This window comes from Balaenoptera acutorostrata, chromosome 10 (genome assembly GCF_949987535.1).
Source record: "Balaenoptera acutorostrata chromosome 10, mBalAcu1.1, whole genome shotgun sequence".
In the NCBI taxonomy this organism is placed as follows: Eukaryota; Metazoa; Chordata; class Mammalia; order Artiodactyla; family Balaenopteridae; genus Balaenoptera; species Balaenoptera acutorostrata.
In genome coordinates this window covers 65,760,261-65,779,262 of record NC_080073.1, presented here as the reverse complement: position 1 = coordinate 65,779,262, position 19,002 = coordinate 65,760,261, and the positions used below count along the sequence as shown (strand labels likewise).

Genomic DNA, 19,002 nt, shown 5'->3' with positions numbered 1-19,002 from the left:
TGGACGGTGAGGTGGAAGAGAAAGGCCGTGAGGGTTGGTCTGCATAACAACACAATTTCATTTCCTAAAAAGTGGTTTCGTTGCAAATGATGATGAACCTGAGTCTGCGCCAGGCTGGCTGTGGTCAGGGTGGAACTGAGATGAGAAACCACACTTAATCCATGACTTCTACATGGTCAAGACTGAGAGACAGACCTAGGCTTCTGTCTGAGTTACAGAGCAAGTCACTAGTGATGCTTTATTCCTTTTTATTTTTCACTAGTCTTCAAGTTATTGGAACAGCTTTTCAATTATTTGTTGTTTCCTTTTTTTGTTGTGTTTTGTTGAGGTGAGTCATCAGGAAAACTAAATAGAGAAAAAAAAGAGAAAGAAACCAACACCCCAACCATCACAGAAAGAACACTTCAAACCTACCCATATCTGATCACTGACAAAGCGCTTATTGAATGCAGCTTTATTGATAGTGAGGAGGTGACAAACACGACATACCTTTTAGTTTGTTGTTCCTTATATAGTACAAGAATGTCTTAAGCAAACAAAGAAATTTTGGGCCAAAATTTGCTAAATAATACAAAGATTTTTAGGAGTATTCAAGACAAGTATTTTATTTCAAGTTCCCTGAGAGGGACATTTAAATGGTCTTGACCCTCTGAATGTGCTGGAGGGTAAATTGTTAATATTTTAGAATCTTTAATTCTCATAATTACCATGGAGGAGTGTTTAGGAAACTAGTCTATAGTTTTTAAAATATGAAAAGAAATACTGAAAAATAATTCCTTTGAATGCTGCCTTGTGCTAGAGAATATATCCATCAGTGGCTGGGTTGGGAATCTAGCTCATTCAAAGAAGAGTCATTCAGAGTGGATGACATAAATTAACTTCTTTGTAACTCAGGGAAAACATTAATTAAATGAAGTGATTTTAGTTTCTTTTATCTAGTAACTTGGTTGAATTCGGAAGCTATCTGGCCAGGATAACCAGCAAAATGTGGACCTCTTAACACTTACATATTTCCAAGCAAACCTCTATCTACATGCGTGTTTGTAAAATACACTTACTATAATTGCTGCTCTGCCTTAAGTCACAGACCCAGTCAGTACATTCTCACATTCTTCTTACCTCAATTATGCCTCCTCACTCGTAACAGTCCACTACCATCTAATCCTTGTTTAGAATTATATTCATCTGTACCATCCCTGACCTCCTATTCATAACCATTCTTACAACATAGGAAGTAAAAAGAAAACTCATCCAATGCCACTGAAAGCAACTAGTGCAGGAGGGTTAACAACTCGGCACCAAGAACCTAACTAAAAACAGACAGACTACAGGCTGGCTCCCTGGAAAGTCTTACGTCAGGTCTCCGGTCCATTCCAAAAAAGAGAGCTTGAGTTTTATTATTTCAGCTGCTGGGTAACCTGCTATTTCTCTGATACATTGAACCAATGCTTTTATTTCATCACAGGACTCTGGTATTACAAAAATAACAAGTCCTCTGCTTTTGGAAGAATAAAAGGAGGTATCGGCTTGGCTCCTAAGACTTGGGAGTGTGACTGAATGTAAGCTTAAAACGTAATGAAAATGAAGTAATTTTCCAGTTGGAAAACATGGGGAAGTCGTCAAGTTTTCTAGAGGTACCTGCTTCAGTAGTTGGGTTAAAGAGTGTGTTTCGCTGACACGTGGAAGATGACAGGCATTATTTTGATGCTGCATATTTTCATGTCTTTCAGTGGTCCGTGCAGGATGTTCCAGGAGGTAAAACCTTCACCCACCCTTAGGTTCCATGCTCCCTTCCAATTTGTTATGTCAGAAATTCTGGAATTCCAAATTCCTATTGGTCTTTGTTTATTGATCTAATGGTTGAAGCAGGAGATACAGCAGCAATGCACCCAAGAACCTGGGTAGCCCCAATATTTGTATCCTCTGAGTCTTCAGATAACCAATGTAGAAACTACGTTAAATGGTCATTTCAAATGCTTTATCCATTCTAACACATCTCCAGGGTCACCTCTGGAAAGCCACTGCCGAGTTTTTGTGCACTGTATTTTATCAAGCTCTGAGAGATGAAAAATCCTCTAGTTTCAGCATCTTTCCTCATTTGTCCATGATAAAATATTACAGTTGATTGATTCTTATTTCATTCCAGCCTTAAGCCCCTCACTTCACAATACTTCTAGGATCTCAATGGGAGATACATCTCTTGGTGAGCATCAAGAGATTATGTCTATTTGCCCACTTATGACCTGTAATCCATAATACATCACCTTTTGTCTCTCAAAACTAACGGTATGCTATAGGCTTCTCAATTGTATGAAAATATATGTTTATACCAAACTAAAAGATGTTACAGTCACCCTCATATAGGCTTTGGAAGTTGTGGCCTAAACAACTTATTACAAATGAAAAGCTAATTTTACCCATGGTGCTGCAAGGACAAAAGTCTATCTATAGGTTGTACATTGTGACTTAAGAGCTCAGTGATATAACCAGCTCCATACACTGGTTTCTCACACAGGTTTATTTTTCAGCCTGGGCCAATAAAGAATCAAGGAGCAGATCTGCTCTGTACTTGGAGAAGCTCCTCCTGCCCTGCGTGGGGTTAGGAAACAGCCCAGTGTTTTTACATTAATAATGTCTTGTTCTCAACCCGCAATGTTCTAGCCTTTACCCGAGTGTTACCATTAAATACCCAGAGATTGAACTTTCCATAAGGGGCAATGATATAAAATTGTTCCACAAAGTGTACTACTATATGAACCACTTTTCACAGTTCGAATAAAATATTTTCAATATAAATATTGTAACTCTAGCCATAACCTATCTACACACAGTGGGAGAGGACAGGGCTCATGAAAACCCGGTTATACTGTCATAGATGTCATGTTCCACCATTTAAATAGTTTGTCTTATTTTTCAAAATCCATTTGCACATAACCCATAATTGATAGGCCCTTCCTCTCCAAAACAAGTGAACTATCAAAGAATAAAAGGATAAATTAGAAGAAAGGAAAATATGTATCATTTACTGCCATCATTCCCTTGCTTCCAAACTTGGCGAACATATAAGAAAAATGATATGGAGTGGATATAGTTTAATTTGCAAAGCTAATTTGGAGCAGATGAAATTTTAAAAATATATAATCAAATGGGCATATATTATCTTAACATTTCTATAGAAAATGAACGTGTTAGATTTTTAATTAAGAAATCAGGATTGAAATCAATTGGTAAACAATAGAATTTACCAACAGGGGGACCCATTCATCCCGCTATTGCCAAATCCAGGAATTCCAAATGTTTCCTTCATTCTCACTCATCTAAAAGACTGGAAGAAATCAAATTATTGTTATTGGTTGCATAACCTTCAGGCTGTATATGCTATATGTTAAGGATCCTTACAGACAGAGTTTTATTTGGTGTTCTTCTGGGGGCTTACATGAAGGTCAAGGTTGCCTTTAACCATCTTGATGTAGTTTTTAGGGTGAGAGTACTACTTGCAATTCTTTTAATGGGGGACCAAAGTAAAATGCGAATACTTCTAGGAGAAGCAACAAAATGGTTTAAATTTACCTATAAATTAGATGACTGATGTCAGTTCCTTCTTTGAGAGTAGGATTTTATGATAGGAAATACTTCTGGGGGCCTGAGGCAGGGAGGAGGGAATCACCACTAAACCAAAGGCATCAACCTGTCAGCCCCTGGGTGGAATCCCTGTTACTTTCCCGTCAGTATTTGTCTTAAGCTTTATGATTTTCTCCTGGGATGCCTTTCGAAATCCTTTACTCAGGCATGTATAGGGAAAGAAACTGCATAGAAACACAGAATTAAATCTTAAGTCCTTATGGATGTAGACTGATTTCCATTTAAAAATGAAGCCTATAAAGGACTATTTTAAACTTCCTAAAGAAAAAAAAGAGAAAGGAAAATAAACTTTTGTACTAGAAATCTCTTACTCACACAGGCTTCGTGTGTATTAAAGTGCAGAAGCACAATCTCAAATGTGGGTGCAACCGCTCTATGTTTAGAAAGGAGGCCGCGATGGAAGTGCCCACCGCGAGTTCTGTCTGCCACCCAGTGGCCGCTGAAATAAATGGCTTCTTTCCTTTGTTGGCTCCGGTCCTGTATTTTGCTTAAAAAAAAAAAAAAAAAAATCGACAGAGAGGTAGATGATGCCACACCAGCAACTGAAAACCACCAAGGCAGATGCCTCGATGGATCTGAAAAGACTCCCCTGCAGTAAATGTTAGATAGTTTCCTTTCCGCTAGCTCACGGCTGAACCGCGATGCCTATCTTCTCTCCCCGCGAGCCCGCGGCTCCCCGGGTTCAGATGCTGACGGGCACGGAGGACACCGAGCTGGCGCGGGACTCTCGGGTCACGTGATTGGGCATGGCCAGGGTGCAGCACGACACGCCCACGGTGGCCTCGGGCAGTTCGTCGTCCTCCGTCCACTCGTTGAGCTCGGGGCTGAAGCACTGGATGCACTTCTTGTACTTCCTCTCGCCCTCGTTCCAGCCGCCCAGCAGGTAGGCGCGGCCGTGCAGCGTCGAGGCGCCCGCCGTGCTCACGCCCACGGGCAGCGGCGCCGCGTAGCTCCACTGGCCGGCGGCCGGGCTGAAGCTCTCCACGGTTAGCACGTCCACGCGCTCGCCGCGCGGCCCCAGCTGGCTGCCGCCCATCACGTACACGCGCTCGCCCAGCGTCACCGTGCAGTGCCAGCCCCGCGGCGTGCTGAGCGCCGGCAGCTCCTGCCACGCATCGCGGGCCGGGTCGTAGGCGCACACGGAGCGCGAGTAGGCGCCGCCGATGTAGCCGCCGGTCACCAGCACGCGGCCGTCGGCCACCGCGCTGGCGTGGCAGCAGCGCGCCACCTCCAGGGGCGCCTTGGGCTGCCACTGGTTGGCGGACGGCACGTAGCACTCGAGCGAGGCCAGGCCGCCCTCGGCGTTGCGGCCGCCCACGGCGTACAGGAGCCCGTTGAACACGCTCAGGCTGAAGTGCGTCCGCTTCTGGTTCATGCTGGCCAGGTGGATCCAGGTGTTGAAGCGGGGATCGTATCTGGAAGTGGTAGAGCAAGCGTGACAGCCTTGTGGGCGGCAGCCGGGGAACCCAGGTGACGCCGCCAACCAGGACGTGGGAGTCTCGACACTATCCTTGCGAGGAGGCTGGGGACCCATCGCAGCTCCTCGCCTGGAGGCTGCTAATCCTCTCTCAACCAGTAAAAAAGTGTGACCCTTGGGAAAGGCAGGGCAGGCATAGGTGACTCCCCTTCCTCCCGTTTATAAAAGCAGCTACTGGGACACCACCCCGCTGAGACCGACCTCCAGTCCCCTTTCCTTCATATTCAAATCCATCATCCCATAGGATTTAGGGGATGCGCACGTGGAGGAAGGGTGGAAGCTGGGTATTTGTGGAATCGGAGAAGGGAATATGGCTACATTAAAGTCAATTCCACATATCTTCAGACACCAGCCACCCCTAGCTCATTCTCATGGCTTAATCAAGAAAGTTGACTGAGTTCCTACATTCTCACAAACCCCTTCTTGTTCACACACCTCTCCTGGCCATTGCCGCCGTAAAGCTGTCACTAAGTCTTCTGTCATCTGTTTATAATGAGAACAATAGAACTCATGTCCCAGTGCATCAACAAAACCTTAACTTTTGATGCTTCTCTACTTTCTAGCACTTATTAGTAGGTCCGACTTTTTAGTGTAGGGGTATATATTTTTCAGTGTTCAGCATTACAGTTATTATACCATAAACACTGAAGTCAATACCTCAAAAACAGTGACTTGAGTACAAGTAGTTATCAGCAGGAGGAAAATAAGCACCCATAGTAAATTAACACTTTCCATAGTTCCAAGTATTGTAAACACAGAACTGACTCTGTTTGATGTTCATTCATGTTTGTCTCATTTCACCTCCAAATCAAAACTTAGCCATAGCTATAAATTAAGGGCTAAAAATCAATTGTTTGGATTCGTTTAAATGACACACATGTATATATAATGAAACAATAAAGAATATTTTTTATGATTTACTAGATGAATTTTCAGATCTTGCTCATTAGTTATGTTTGCCTTTGAACCACTACCATGATAGAAGCATGACTTTCTGAACATTTCATGTATATAGAGGTTTAATTTTTTATTATAAATATACAAAAATAACATGCATTTGAATTCCACTTTCTGCAGGATTTAGCATGCTTTTACTCTTGTTTACATGTATCAAAAATATTGATGGTATTCAGTCTTTAAGGAAATATTTAAAATTAATTAGCTGCCACATTTTTAATGATCTCATTCTAGTTGCCAGTTATGAATCTGAAGTCATCAGTAACAGTCCACTTAAAAAGAAATTTTGTACCATTTTAATCTTTCTTGCCATTTAATGTTAAAAACTAACTTTGCACCCAGTTTCTTTCAAAAAGGCAGGGTATTGTGAAGAGCACCCTGACCAGAAATGAGAAAACGTGAATTCTACTTACTAGTGGTGTCACTTCTCTGGGTGTCAAATTTCTCACATGTAAAATCAGAATCATCATATCTTCTGTGCTCGCTTCATTGGCTTATTTGGAAAATTATAATGCACAATATATGTGAGTGTACTTTATATAATGTGAAGTGTTACATATATGTAATGTGGCATTATTATTATTATTGATTTACTGAGCCAATGAATTAAGCTAATAGGCATGATTAATTTCATTCTATGTCAGGGCAATTTCCTCATAATATTGAACGATTTCTATTCCTAAATAAAAGAGCCAGTACCTGCAGAAATTGCTGACTGCATGCTTGGCTTGATTTCTTGCATCATTCTGGTCTTCACCACCGGCCACATAAAGAAATCCATCCATCACAGCCACACACTGATTAAAACTCTTGGCTGGCATCTCTGTAAGCTTGCTCCATCCATTTTCAGGGTCTCTATACAAGACGTCTCTGCTAAGGGACTTCTCAGTAAGGCCTGGACGGCCTCCCACAGTGACAAGCACACGACAGCCCCCTCGGATTCTCGTGCGTCTAGACTGCAATGTGTTCTGATGATAGGGAAGTAAGTGGTAGTTCATAGCATCTACAAGAAGCTTGTGACAATCAGCATCTTGCATCATTCTCGGTACTGACTGAACATAACTGACCAGGTCTTGCGCAGAGATGGTACCAAAGCGAATATTGCTCAAAAGATCGGCAGCATATTTCACTCTCTTTTGGTCAAATTCTAACCATTTCATTGCAATCTGGAATGCTACTATTTCAGAAGGCAACTGTAAGTCATCATCTATAAGAAGTTCATTAATTTGCTCAAATGTAAGTTTCATAAACTGATCTGATTCTGCAAATTCAAGGAAGTTATCCCGGATAAATTTTTGGGCTGCTGCCTTTGCGTTTCTCAAGGAGTATGTTTCGGCAATGTTAGCAATGTACATGCAGTTCTCAACACTCATTTCTTGTATCAGAAAATCACTGCACATCTTGACAAGGGTATGGATCTGAAGATAAATAGCAGCAGAAATAATGCTTCCTATGGTATACAAGGAGAGAGTGAGCTTTCCAGTGTAGGCGTATGCAATGACCGTGGCCAGGCCCAGTGGTGCGATATCACTGAGATCCACCCTTTGGGTAGAGGGGTCTTTTTTTAGGATGTTGTAAAAGTACTCACTGCAAGAAGCCATCACTGACTTGTGAACGTCAAAGGATTTTGTTTTGGTGCCGATGACTAAGTCGCAAAGGAAGCTCTCCTGCCTCATTTTACTTAAACCTTCCAAGAGGTTGGGGCCATAAGAAGCATCTGTTAATTCAGAAGAGATGCAGCTAAGGCCATTGCCTCCCTCCAGGAGCCCATTCAAAGCGTTGAGTTTGTTGAGGGGGCTGTCTTCTACAATGATGGTCATCTCATTGATGTTGCCTTTGTTCTTTCTGACAGTCTTCTTTTTGGGGGCCATGGTGGCTGTCACAGGCAAGAACTTGCTAAAAAAAAAAGACATGGTTTTATTTTAATTGTGCATTAAACTTTGAAATGCTACGTTGAGAAACTTTCCTTTCTTTAATAAGATAGTAGTTTTCTAATGGCGTAATGTAGATTGATTAAGTCTCGAAACTAGATTTAAAGACTTACATTAAACTAGATGCACATCTTATTCACAGTTTACTTCAGCATCGATCATTGTAGACGATTCTAGAAAAATTTATATTATCAAATGAGACCTCTCAATAGCTATATGGCCAAGTAATTTTATGTAGCAGAAATGACCCAATATTCTCTGATCTACCTGTACAGTTATTATGGAATAGTAGTTAAACATCATTTTAAGGGCTTAGTTTATGTTCAGGAAAAAGTGAATGACAACTACCCTGAAGTTTTTCTCTCTCAATAAAATATTATAACACTAAAGTTCAGGAATCCGTGTTAAATGTAGAATATATATTAGAATAAATGTGGCTAACAATCAATGGATAAGGAATTGTAATGATAGTCAAGTGCTTTCTACTCTACAAAGTCACTAAAATAATTTCCAGTTGAATTTCTAAATGACTCACAAACACACACAAACTTACACAATAACTAGAACAAAGTAGTTTTTAAAAAAATCGTAGAGTAGGAAAGACCCTCTTAAGCATAACATAAAATCCAGAAGCATAAAGGGGAAGACTGAAATATCTGAATATTAAAAAAATGAAAACTTATATCTATAAAACATCAACTATTTAAAAGACAAGCAACAGACTGTGAAGACAAATATTTGTAACATTTTTGACAGATAAAAGGTTAAAGTGAAGTTAACACAGTATTTATTTTTATTTATTTTTTGGCCTTGCCAGGAGGCTTTCCGGGTCCTAGTTCCCCAACCAGGGATCGAACCTGGGACCCAGCAGTGAAAGCGCCAAGTTCTAACCACTGGACCACCAGGGAATTCCCTAACACTATATTTAAAGGGCTCCTAAAGTTAATAAGTCAAAGGTAATCCAAGTAGAAAGTGGACAAAGACTATGTCTAGGTAACTAGGTTGTTCACAGAAAATAAAATACAAACAGTTAATATTTTTTAAACGCTAAACTAACAATAATCAGAGAACTGTCAAGTGAAATCCAGAGAGCCTTTTTAATTTTTGTCATCAAATTTTGCTTATCAAGTGGTTAAAATATTTTAAAATATTCAGAATATCAGATGTTGGTGTGGTACTCTCCATACATTGTTGATGGGAGTACAACTGATACAGTCTTTTGAATAATAATTTAGCAGCCCATTAAGAATAAAAACTATTTTTATGCTTTGACACTAAAGTTCTAAAGCTACTAATGTGCCTCTTAGAAATATATTTATATAGATGCTGACATATTAAGGACAGTAACCATTTCCTATTATCAATGTTATAAATATTTGAACCAGTTTTTAAATCTATAGGAAGTGTAGATTTAGCTCTATTACGTAGCTCTGAACAGCTCTAATATTAAATGTAGCCTTGAAATATATTAAGTTTACCAAATAAATACATAGCCCTTAAAGTATCACAGATTAAGTTATTTTAGCCCTTCTCAAAATATTGGGCATAGTCATTAGAAGATGCTACACTTAGAATTTTAAATGGATTTTATCTATAGCCGTTCACTTTCTTGTGAAATTACTGGTGTAACATTTTTTCATTTTTATTTTTATTTTTTATTGAAGTATAGTTGACTTACAATGTCGTCTTAGTTTCAGGTGTACAGCACAGTGATTCAGGATATATATATTCTTTTTCTGATTCTTTTCCCTTATAGGTTATTACAAAACATTGAGTATAGTTCCCTGTGCTACACAATAGGTCCTTGTTGTTTATCTATTTTATATATAGTAGTGTGTATATTTTAATCCCAACCTCCTAATTTATCCCTCCCTCCCTCCCTGTTCACCCTTTGGTAACCATAAGTTTGTTTCCTAGGTCTGTGGATCTATTTCTGTTTTGTAAATAAGTTCATTTGTATCTTTTTTTTGTTTTTGTTTTTGTTTTTTTAGTTTCCACATAGAAGTGATATCATATGATACTTGTCTTTGTCTGGCTTAATTCATTTAGTATGATAATCTCTAGGGCCATCCATTTTTTTTAAATTTTCATTTTAAAAATAACAAAATCAGTATGTGTAGTTCAACAACTCACAGTTTGCTTTATATCATTCCAGATAATTGTATATGCTTATGCAAACTTATATTTGCATAGTTTGAGCAGTGGTGTGCTGATAAATCAACTCTCCAGCGGGGGAAAAAAATCCCGTATTTGTAAGGTGCTAATTTCTTTAGTACAAATACACTCGTTGTGGTTGGTTTTAAGCTACCAACAACCAGTTTGCTAAATTCCTGAAAATGTAAATTGGTTCTCATGAGCTCCAGCATACCACTATAAGAGAACTTGTATCAAAACAAGTTTACGCTATATTATTCAGCAGTTTGCTTTTTTTCACTCGGATGTACTCATGTACATCTTTCCATATCAGCACATACATAAATTTATATCATTCTCCCTAACAGCTGCATAGATTCCCATAGTAAGGATATATAAAACTTGTTCAATTATTCTCTTGTTGATGCACATTTAGATGTTTTATATTTTTATAGTTTTTGAGGGGTGGTGTGTGTGTGTGTGTGTGTGTGTGTGTGTGTGTGTGTGTGTGTGTGTCTGTTTTGTCTCACTGTTGAGTTCATCCTGAGGGGTAAAACTTAGCTTTGATCCCCCTTGAAAGTCTTCAGTTTAATTACTGGAATAGATGTTAAAAACAATTCCATAAGCTTTCTATTGTGTTTGTTCCTGTTCTTTTCCATGTGGAAGGAGAGTAGCAAGTAGGTAGGAAACAGAGGTCTTTTGCTTTGCCAGGGCTTTTTTTCTTCCTCGTTAAGCTTTGTCATATTCACATTTATTTTTGTTTACAAGACTGTAGCACATTTGTCCTTCCTCATTCTTTCTTGCAGGCAAAGCCACATGCATCCTTACCTTGTGAAACACATTTTCAACCCACCATCATTTTAGTCTTCAAATGCATTTGACTTAGGTGGTAAGTGTCCCCTTGTTGGATTTTTCTGGGGAAAATTTTAAAAATTTTGCTCAGCAAGTAGTTATCAGACACCTATTGCTGTGTGGGCGGCACTGTACTGGGAATGATGGAGCAATACAATATGTAATTTGTGTTAAATAGATAAACAATGACAAGTACAAAATGACAACAAGAAAGTAGGGAATCACAGCAGAGTAACTTAAAAAAACAAAACAAAACAAAACAAAACAACCCAGTAGATTCTACCAGTAGGAGTACAAATGTGTTTTTGGAAGTAGCCCTGTCTACTTTCCTGGAGGAAGCCCTCCGGGCAATTTTTTACTCGTTTGGACGTCGGGCTTATAACCACTCATTGTTTTGGAGGAAATCCTGGAAATTAAACAATACGCTTGTAAATAATCTATGAGTCAAAGAAGAAATTAGACAGTATTTCAAACTGAATGAGAATGAAAATGAAAATACAATGTAAATACTAGCTCCACTACTTATCTGAGCTGTGAGTTTCCATAGATTACTAACCTCTTAGAGTCTCCACTCCACAGACTTACCTCTAAAGAAAGATAATAATGGTGCCTGCCTGTAGGGTGGTCCATGAAAGCTTAGTGAGAAATGTCTGTACAGCATTTAATAGGGTGTCTTGCAAAATGTGAATGTTCAAAAAATTTGAATTGTTTTCATTAAAATCAATAACCTTCTTAGATGTGTTTTGGGGAATGAAGGAAGTAACCTGTTTAAGCTTTGGGGTGAAGTCAATCAGAGAAAGTGGCCACAGGATGGAGGTGCAGTCATGGGGATCAAGAGGAGATTTCTGGAACAGGTAAACATTTCTAAGGGATTTTTGAAAATGCCAGGGAGAGAAATGGAACTCATGCAATAACATAGGCTGAAGAACAGATTATTTACTTTGCTATGAATGAGAAAGGTAACCCTGGAAATTTAGGAAACTTGGGACATAGGTTATGTAAGGAAAATAATAGATTATATGGAACAGATTGAGTCTATGAGCCTGGACTTCAGATTTCAAATGAAAGGAACTGTTTTGTTGGAGCGGAGTTAGGATGGGAAGATTTGTAGATAACAGGAATCTTGCCGGTTCCAGGAATGAAAGGTTTTTAAGAGGAGTAGGTATAGGATGGGGAAGGCCTTTAAAGCAGAGGAAATGCCTGTTGTGAAAGCAGGGAGGGGTGACTCAGCACAGGATGTGCAGATGAAGAAAACTGCTGGAGTGAGGGAGACAGGTAGGCAGGTAACATGAGGATACAGAAAGGATGCTGGATGCCAGGAAGGGTTTGAACTTGATGAGTTGCTATGCAATTGAGAAGGATTAAGGAACCTCCAGGAAGGAGAGGGCGCACTGAGGCCCTAGTGAAATCAGTCAAATTTCCTCCATGGCTTCCTTCTGTTACTTTCTGTTGCTGCCTTCTCTTTCCTCCATGGTCTGGCCTTCTTGCTGCCCCTGGTGTTCCCATGGAAACCCTCATGACCCTTTATCTGAATTCTCTTGCCCTTGTCCCATTTCTCCAGGGCCCTACTGGGTGACACATTAGCTAGTCTGACAGATGATCCAAGCTAATCCATCAGTGGGCAAATCTACTCTTTCTCCCAGATATGCATGCTTTTTGGAGTTTTTTGGGGTTTTTTTTATAAGTGTACTTCTATGACTCACATACAAATGTCTAACAGAGCTACCACTGTGGAACATATATGCATATTCTTTAAACTAATATATTATTATTTAAATAATATTTTAACATTAATAAAATTAAATTAATTTAATCTTAATATTATTAATTAATATTTTAAATATATATATATTTTCTTAATAAGAGAGGGTTTTTAGAATCCTCGAAATCACTGCGTAAAGGTAACTGGCTTCTTTAGCTCTGAGATGCAGGAGATCATTGAAGAGAGTTTTGAAATCAGAGCCTGCAGACCACTTCCTGGTGGCCATATTTCCCCAGATATGCTCATAAATTCAGTCTTTCTCTACTAGAGCTGCCATTACATCCTGTTCCTAGGTCTGCACCTCGAAGGTGAGGCTCTCCATCCACCTGCCCAGGTGTTCTCAGTCTGGGCCATATTCCTTCAATAACACGCTGCAGACCCCTCAGAGAAGTCTGGGGACCAGGCTCACTCCTTGGAAGCTGGGCTCTGATGTTGTCCTCTAGGCTGCAGAGGTGTTCACTGCCCCCTACATCACAAGAAATGCTCTTCCTCTGGCCCTGCTCCTCCATCTCCCAGGGAGATGGGGCTCTGGCCATGGCTTTTCTCAATTTAAGGCAAGTATGGTAGGACAGCTACAGGGTGTGCTCCAGGCCCTACTGCAGGGAAGACCAGCTCCCTCTTCATGGGTGATCAAAACCCAGAGGCTATGTTCTCACAGGGCAGACTGGGAAGCCTTTGATGACTCTCTAGGACCCTCACACTGAGGCCTTTCTGACATGTCACGCTGGGTACACACGCACACACACACACACACACACCCCCCACGCCAATTGACCAACCAACCAGCATTTTTCTACAATCACACTTGAATGAAAAGCAAAGGCAGCCTTAAAGGAAAGAAGTTATAAGAGGGCAGCCTAAGGAGTCATGAATGGAAGGAAAGGGGAACAGTTTAACTCACTTCCATTTACTCATCTGGTCACGGTGCTGGACTGCCAGGCTGATGGTGTGGGCTTGTAGAGGATGATTAGAAAAAAATGGAATATTCACAGAAACGTACTACTCAGCCCCAAGGTCATATGTGAACAAGTAGTCAAAGCAATTTGCACAGAAGTCTCATTGTCTTTTCAATTATAACATATATAATTTTTACAGTTATACAAATGTTCACTATGCACCCCTGGGTCATACTGTAAATGATCACAAATGGTGGTCACAGTGATACCAAAACGTGGCTACAAGGAAGAAGCGGTGGTTACAACGCGTTGCCTGTACATGTTCTCATACAATCCAGAGTGTAACCTAGGTGTTGAGTAATCCGTTTCGAAAGCATTCCATTCTTATTGATTCAATAAGTTGGATGGGGGTTTGGGGGTTTTACTTACTCTTGTTGTTGTTTTCAAAGCTTTTTGTCATTTTCTTTTCTTTTTTAATGAGTGAGGGCCTTGTGACCAGTGGCTCAGGGACCACCCCCGCCCCCGCACCACCGGGCTTGGTAGCTGGGCAGTCGCTGTGATTTCCACACCCCAGGGATGGCTTTGACTGGGGTCATGGTCAGTCTGCATGGGGTTTGCATGGTGAGGGGGCCAGCCTATCTGAGCTGCCTGCAACTGGGACAGTTTCAAGACTGTTTCTACGTTTTTCCTGAAAAGCACGAAGGGCATGATTCTCCCTCCCCAGCCAGGGGGCTCTAGTGATTTGCCCCCTTGGGATCAAAAAGGAGCTTTACAGGTGCCACAGGACCATTAGTGGCCCTGCCATAGCAGGACACACTGGACAGAGCAGGTCTAGCCCTGGCAGCTGAGGTTGTGGATGGGATGAGCAGCTACTTGGAGGCACTGCAGCGCCCCCCGTCCCTTCCCTTTCTGGGTAAAAGAGGTGACTGCACACAGTGCAGAAGGTTGTGGAAGGCTCCCCAGGCTATCGGAGCTATCCCTTCATTCTGTGGAGGGAGCTCAGAGAATTCTTCTCTGGTCGTGGACCTCATGCCTCCTTCCCTCCCCCTTCCATCCACTAGCGCCCAGAGCAGCCTCCCGGGTGCCCTGGAAGAGCTGCCTATTAGAAAGTGGGCAGAAGGGCAACAGAGGCACAATTCCACGCCCTCCTCCCACTGCCCACTGCCGGTCTTGGCTCTTGTGTCATTTCTATGATGATAGTGTTGTGTATTCAACACGTGATCAACAGCTGGGCAGTTACGTGAGCCGTCAAATTTGCCGTGATCTTTTGTATTTGCCAATCTAAGCATGTGAATAATTAATTCCTAAATATAAATCACCAAGCATGAATCTAGACTATGTATTCAATGTAAACTATTACTTTCATTTCTACCTAAAATAATAATTGTAGAGCTAGCATGTATAAATTGTGGAATAACTGTGTGCTGGGCCTAGGTAAATACTTGACATGATTTTATTTTTTAAAATTTAAGCATCATGAAAATTCTAAAAGGCAGGTAATATTATGTTCATTTTACAAATGAAGAAATTAAGGTTCAGAGAGAGTTTTAAAAACATATCCAAGGTCACACGATGGGTATATAACGTGTAGTAGGGCAAAGATTCAAACCCAGATTGAACCCTGACCCCCTATATAGCTCTTATATCCAGGGCAGGTTGAAATCTGTCACAGGTTAAAAAGTTAACTCCTTCCAACATGGGAAGTTTGAGATTGCGTGAGGTGGAACTCAAATTTATAAAATCAAAGTTTGGATATGGAGAACATGAAATGGTTCTTTATAGCTCCAAACACTGAAATAAAAGAGCTGCCCTTTTAATTGTAAGACAGATTCGTTCGGGGACATTCAGAGCCTGTGGGTTTCTTTATCCTATTAGGGGTTGTGAGGCTATCAAACTCTAGTAGTCTGGGTAAGCCAAAAACAGAAGTAGGTTCAAGGACATCTTGTATGAATTTGTTGATCAGAGTATCAGACACCTCCTTTTCAGTGTTAGGTTGAATACGGAATTATCAGTTTTTGTTTAAAGACAAATATTATCAATTTCTGATGGCTCAACTTAGCTAGAGGCCTGCTATCTATAACATATACACACTCTATACATAAAGCTAACTTCTATTTTCCAAAACTGGATACAGGATGTAAGGACCCTGTGCTAAGATTTTTGGTTTTGGTTTTGTTGAAAATTTTAGTAAAATAGCTCTTTCTTTTACTTGTCTTTTGTGTGTGTACGTTAAGGTTGCAGGAAGTGGGGTTAGAAATCTAGTTTGTAAGACTAATGTCCCTTTGGTGGTCACAGAACTGAGAATTGTGTTTTGATGTTAATTTTGCTCTAAACATCTGAAAGACCTATGGCAAAACATTCAACTTTTTAGGATTTCAGTTTAATCATCTGTCAGATGAGATGTATACCTTTCAGTTGTAAAATTTTACAGAGAGTTAAAAATAAACAGCTGGCTTTTGCTGTCAGAATTGTCAAAGTCCGGTCTGTATCACTTCTCCCCCCTCCCCCCCGCCCCGCAATATGGCCTTTTAGAACCCTAGCATCAACTCATGATCAGATATGGATAAACCAACAGAGACAGGGGATTCTCCATTTGCACGTCATGCATTTGGGTCTGAGTTGCCAAATTTAGTAAATAAAAATATAGGATCTCCAGATAAATTTGAATTTTAGAAAAACCACCAATCTATTTTAGTATTTAAATACATCCCAGGTGATATTTGGGACATACTTATAATAAAAACTGGTTTGTGGTTTATCTGAAGTTCAGTGTACTTGGGTGTCCTGTATTTTATCAGGCAACCCTTTTCTGGGTTGGGTTTCAGGTGAGCCCAGGAATTCCATGAACATTTCTGGAATATTATGAAAACATGTTGTGCATGTGTGTTTATGTGTATTTTTCTATAAAGTGGGCCCAGAGCTTTCAGAGGTTCACAAAAATGTCCATAACTCCAAATAGATCTAGAACCGTTGGACTGAAATGAGGCTGCCAAGACATGGTAACATAATTCTACCCTCTTCTACAAGGGGGCAAGTCCATGTGACAGGATCACACCTGTCCCTCCTGGCCTGAAACAGATTTCAGATGAAAACTCCTAGAACCAATTACAGAAAAGAACTGTCACTTTATAAGTAAGAACATTCTCTTTCCTGCTGCCCTCCACCCCGGCCTCCTGGGAGAGACTGTACCCAGGGCAAGCTGGGAAGCCATGTGTGCCAAAGTGTCACTGTCACTCTCATGCCAGAATGAGCTAGGGTCCCAGAAGGTCTTCTTGCCAAGGGGGCGTCAGCTGCGCCTGCTCTGGGTCCCCGCCACATTCCAGCCCCCCCGTGTGTCGGCTGGCAGCCTGACCCCGGAATAGAAACACCCAGCCTCTGCCTCTTGCCATTTTCAGTGAAGTCCAACTTTAGGGGGCTTTTCTACTTTACTGTTTCATTTCCAAAAGGATTTCTAGCATAAAACATATGTCAGCATTGCCATAGGTACACATTTGGAACAAAAACTTGTTTCACAGTTAAATTAAAAGCTGTTCTTTTTTTGCAGGAGGGATTTTGTCAATAGGTTCTATTTCTGGGGATTCAAAGAGTTGTCTGATTTGTTTGCTACCCATTTCAACAAAACTGATTACATTTTATCTAAACTTATCAGATACTAAATGTTCCTGATGGTTCCTGATAAAAAATGGAGGTGAAACTCTAAATTTTATGAACAAAACCCAAGAATTTTATTTTCCCCCTCCCCTTTCTATAAAATAGAGGAAGAAAAACCTATATTAGGCTTTAGAGACTTAAAATTATTGTTAGAAATTACAAGTCACTTTACTTTCATAAGGCATCCCTAGCATGCATTTCTATTGCTATGACATTCTTCTCATCTATCGCATCCCTTGGATTTCAAGAAGATGTTTTCTGGCTCCAACAGGAGGATGTGACCCAGCTGTAGACCACTGTCAATGAAATCACTCTACCACCGCGAACGCAGACGCCCCCCCCCACCACCCCCACCATTCAAACCCCAGGATTAGAAGACCAGAATTGGAGATTGAGGCGCCAGCTCCTTACCGTCCTGTGTGAGGGGCGTCCCCGACTTGTGATGGTGAAGTTTCAGCAGAAGATTCCTTTTGAGAAGCAATCTGTGGAGAGAGAGACAGGGAGAAGGAAAATCCGTTGGGGAACCACCAGCAGCCACCTGACGCGTCCCAGCAGCAGCAGTTTTTAGAGTGACCTCTTGCCATCCCTCTGGCTGCAGCGCCGCCCGAGCCTGCGCTCTGAGCCCTCCTCCCCCTCTTTGGCTTCAATTTCAGGTCACCCCGGGGCAGAGGGCGGAGCCCTGGTTGGTGGAGAGGGCTTGGATTTCTTGACCTGCCCAGTAGTTAAAAACAAGAAAGTCAAGAGCTCAATCAACCTGGGAGTGTGGAAAGAAAATTAACTAGGTGGGTATTTAATTGTTGGAAGCAGATTAGAGTGTGTGTACTTGGTAAGAGAAAGGGAAGGTTGTGGATAAAAATGAGCTACTAGAAAGGTTCATAGCCTGGTCACCTCAGGTCCTTTGAGAAGATTGGGTTTTTAAATAGACTGTTCTTTAGAAAAGGAACTTGGGGTAGCTCACATGTGGCACCAGAATCACTGGAGTCATTGTACAGTTCAACAGAGTAATGTTCATGACCAGTCCCTATTATCCAGTGATCCGCAGGGAGGCCTGAGATGAACACACACTCCAGCACACATGCAGCTTGGGGAAATGCTCTGGCAACGCTTCCTGTGGAAAAAAAAATGTAGAGGGTTATAACTGACCACAAGCTTTAAATAGGCACCAAGAGTGTGAAATGGCTGCTAAAAAAGTTACCCTGATATTAGGCTGCAATAAAAGAAAAATAGATCATGGAAAATAAATGTTCTAATTATTCTTCATTAGTCAGATCATGCATTCAGCATTACTTGGCCGCTGTGGCACACTAAGAAGTTATTCTGTATCCTGAAGGAAGTGGCTGGAAGGAAGCTGGGCGTATTGGGACCATCTGCAGAAAAGGAGAACTAAGAGAGGACTTAGGAGAAGTGAGTCTCCTGGGTGCAAGTGTTTTGGGGGCTCCCCCCTTCCCCCTTGGCAACCACAAGTCTAATCTCTATGTCTGTGTCTGAAGAAATGTGACCTTTATTCTTAAAGCAATGGGGACCTACGTGTTGAAGTTTATTTTAACGAAAAGATGGCCATGATGAGATTGGTATTTTGGAAAGAATGCTCTGGCATTTGGGGAGTATAACCTTTGTAGAATATAGAGGTTTAGAAAGAGATTGAAAATATTAGGTGAGTTATCAGCAAAGACTAGGGTAGAGTAGGTGGTATTGGTGACG

At 41.0% G+C, this 19,002-nt stretch overlaps 1 protein-coding gene across 1 annotated transcript; it reads right to left on the bottom strand.

The window, feature by feature from the left end:
- Positions 1-419: 419 nt before the first annotated feature.
- KLHL31 (kelch like family member 31) lies at positions 420-18,387 on the bottom strand. Its single transcript, XM_057555701.1, has 4 exons — positions 18,260-18,387; positions 17,713-17,783; positions 6,776-7,972; positions 420-5,057 (listed from the first exon to the last, which is right to left on the bottom strand). The coding sequence occupies exons 1-4, from the start codon at positions 18,311-18,313 to the stop codon at positions 4,325-4,327; spliced, it is 2,055 nt and encodes a 684-aa protein (XP_057411684.1). The 5' UTR covers positions 18,314-18,387; the 3' UTR covers positions 420-4,324.
- Positions 18,388-19,002: the final 615 nt, after the last annotated feature.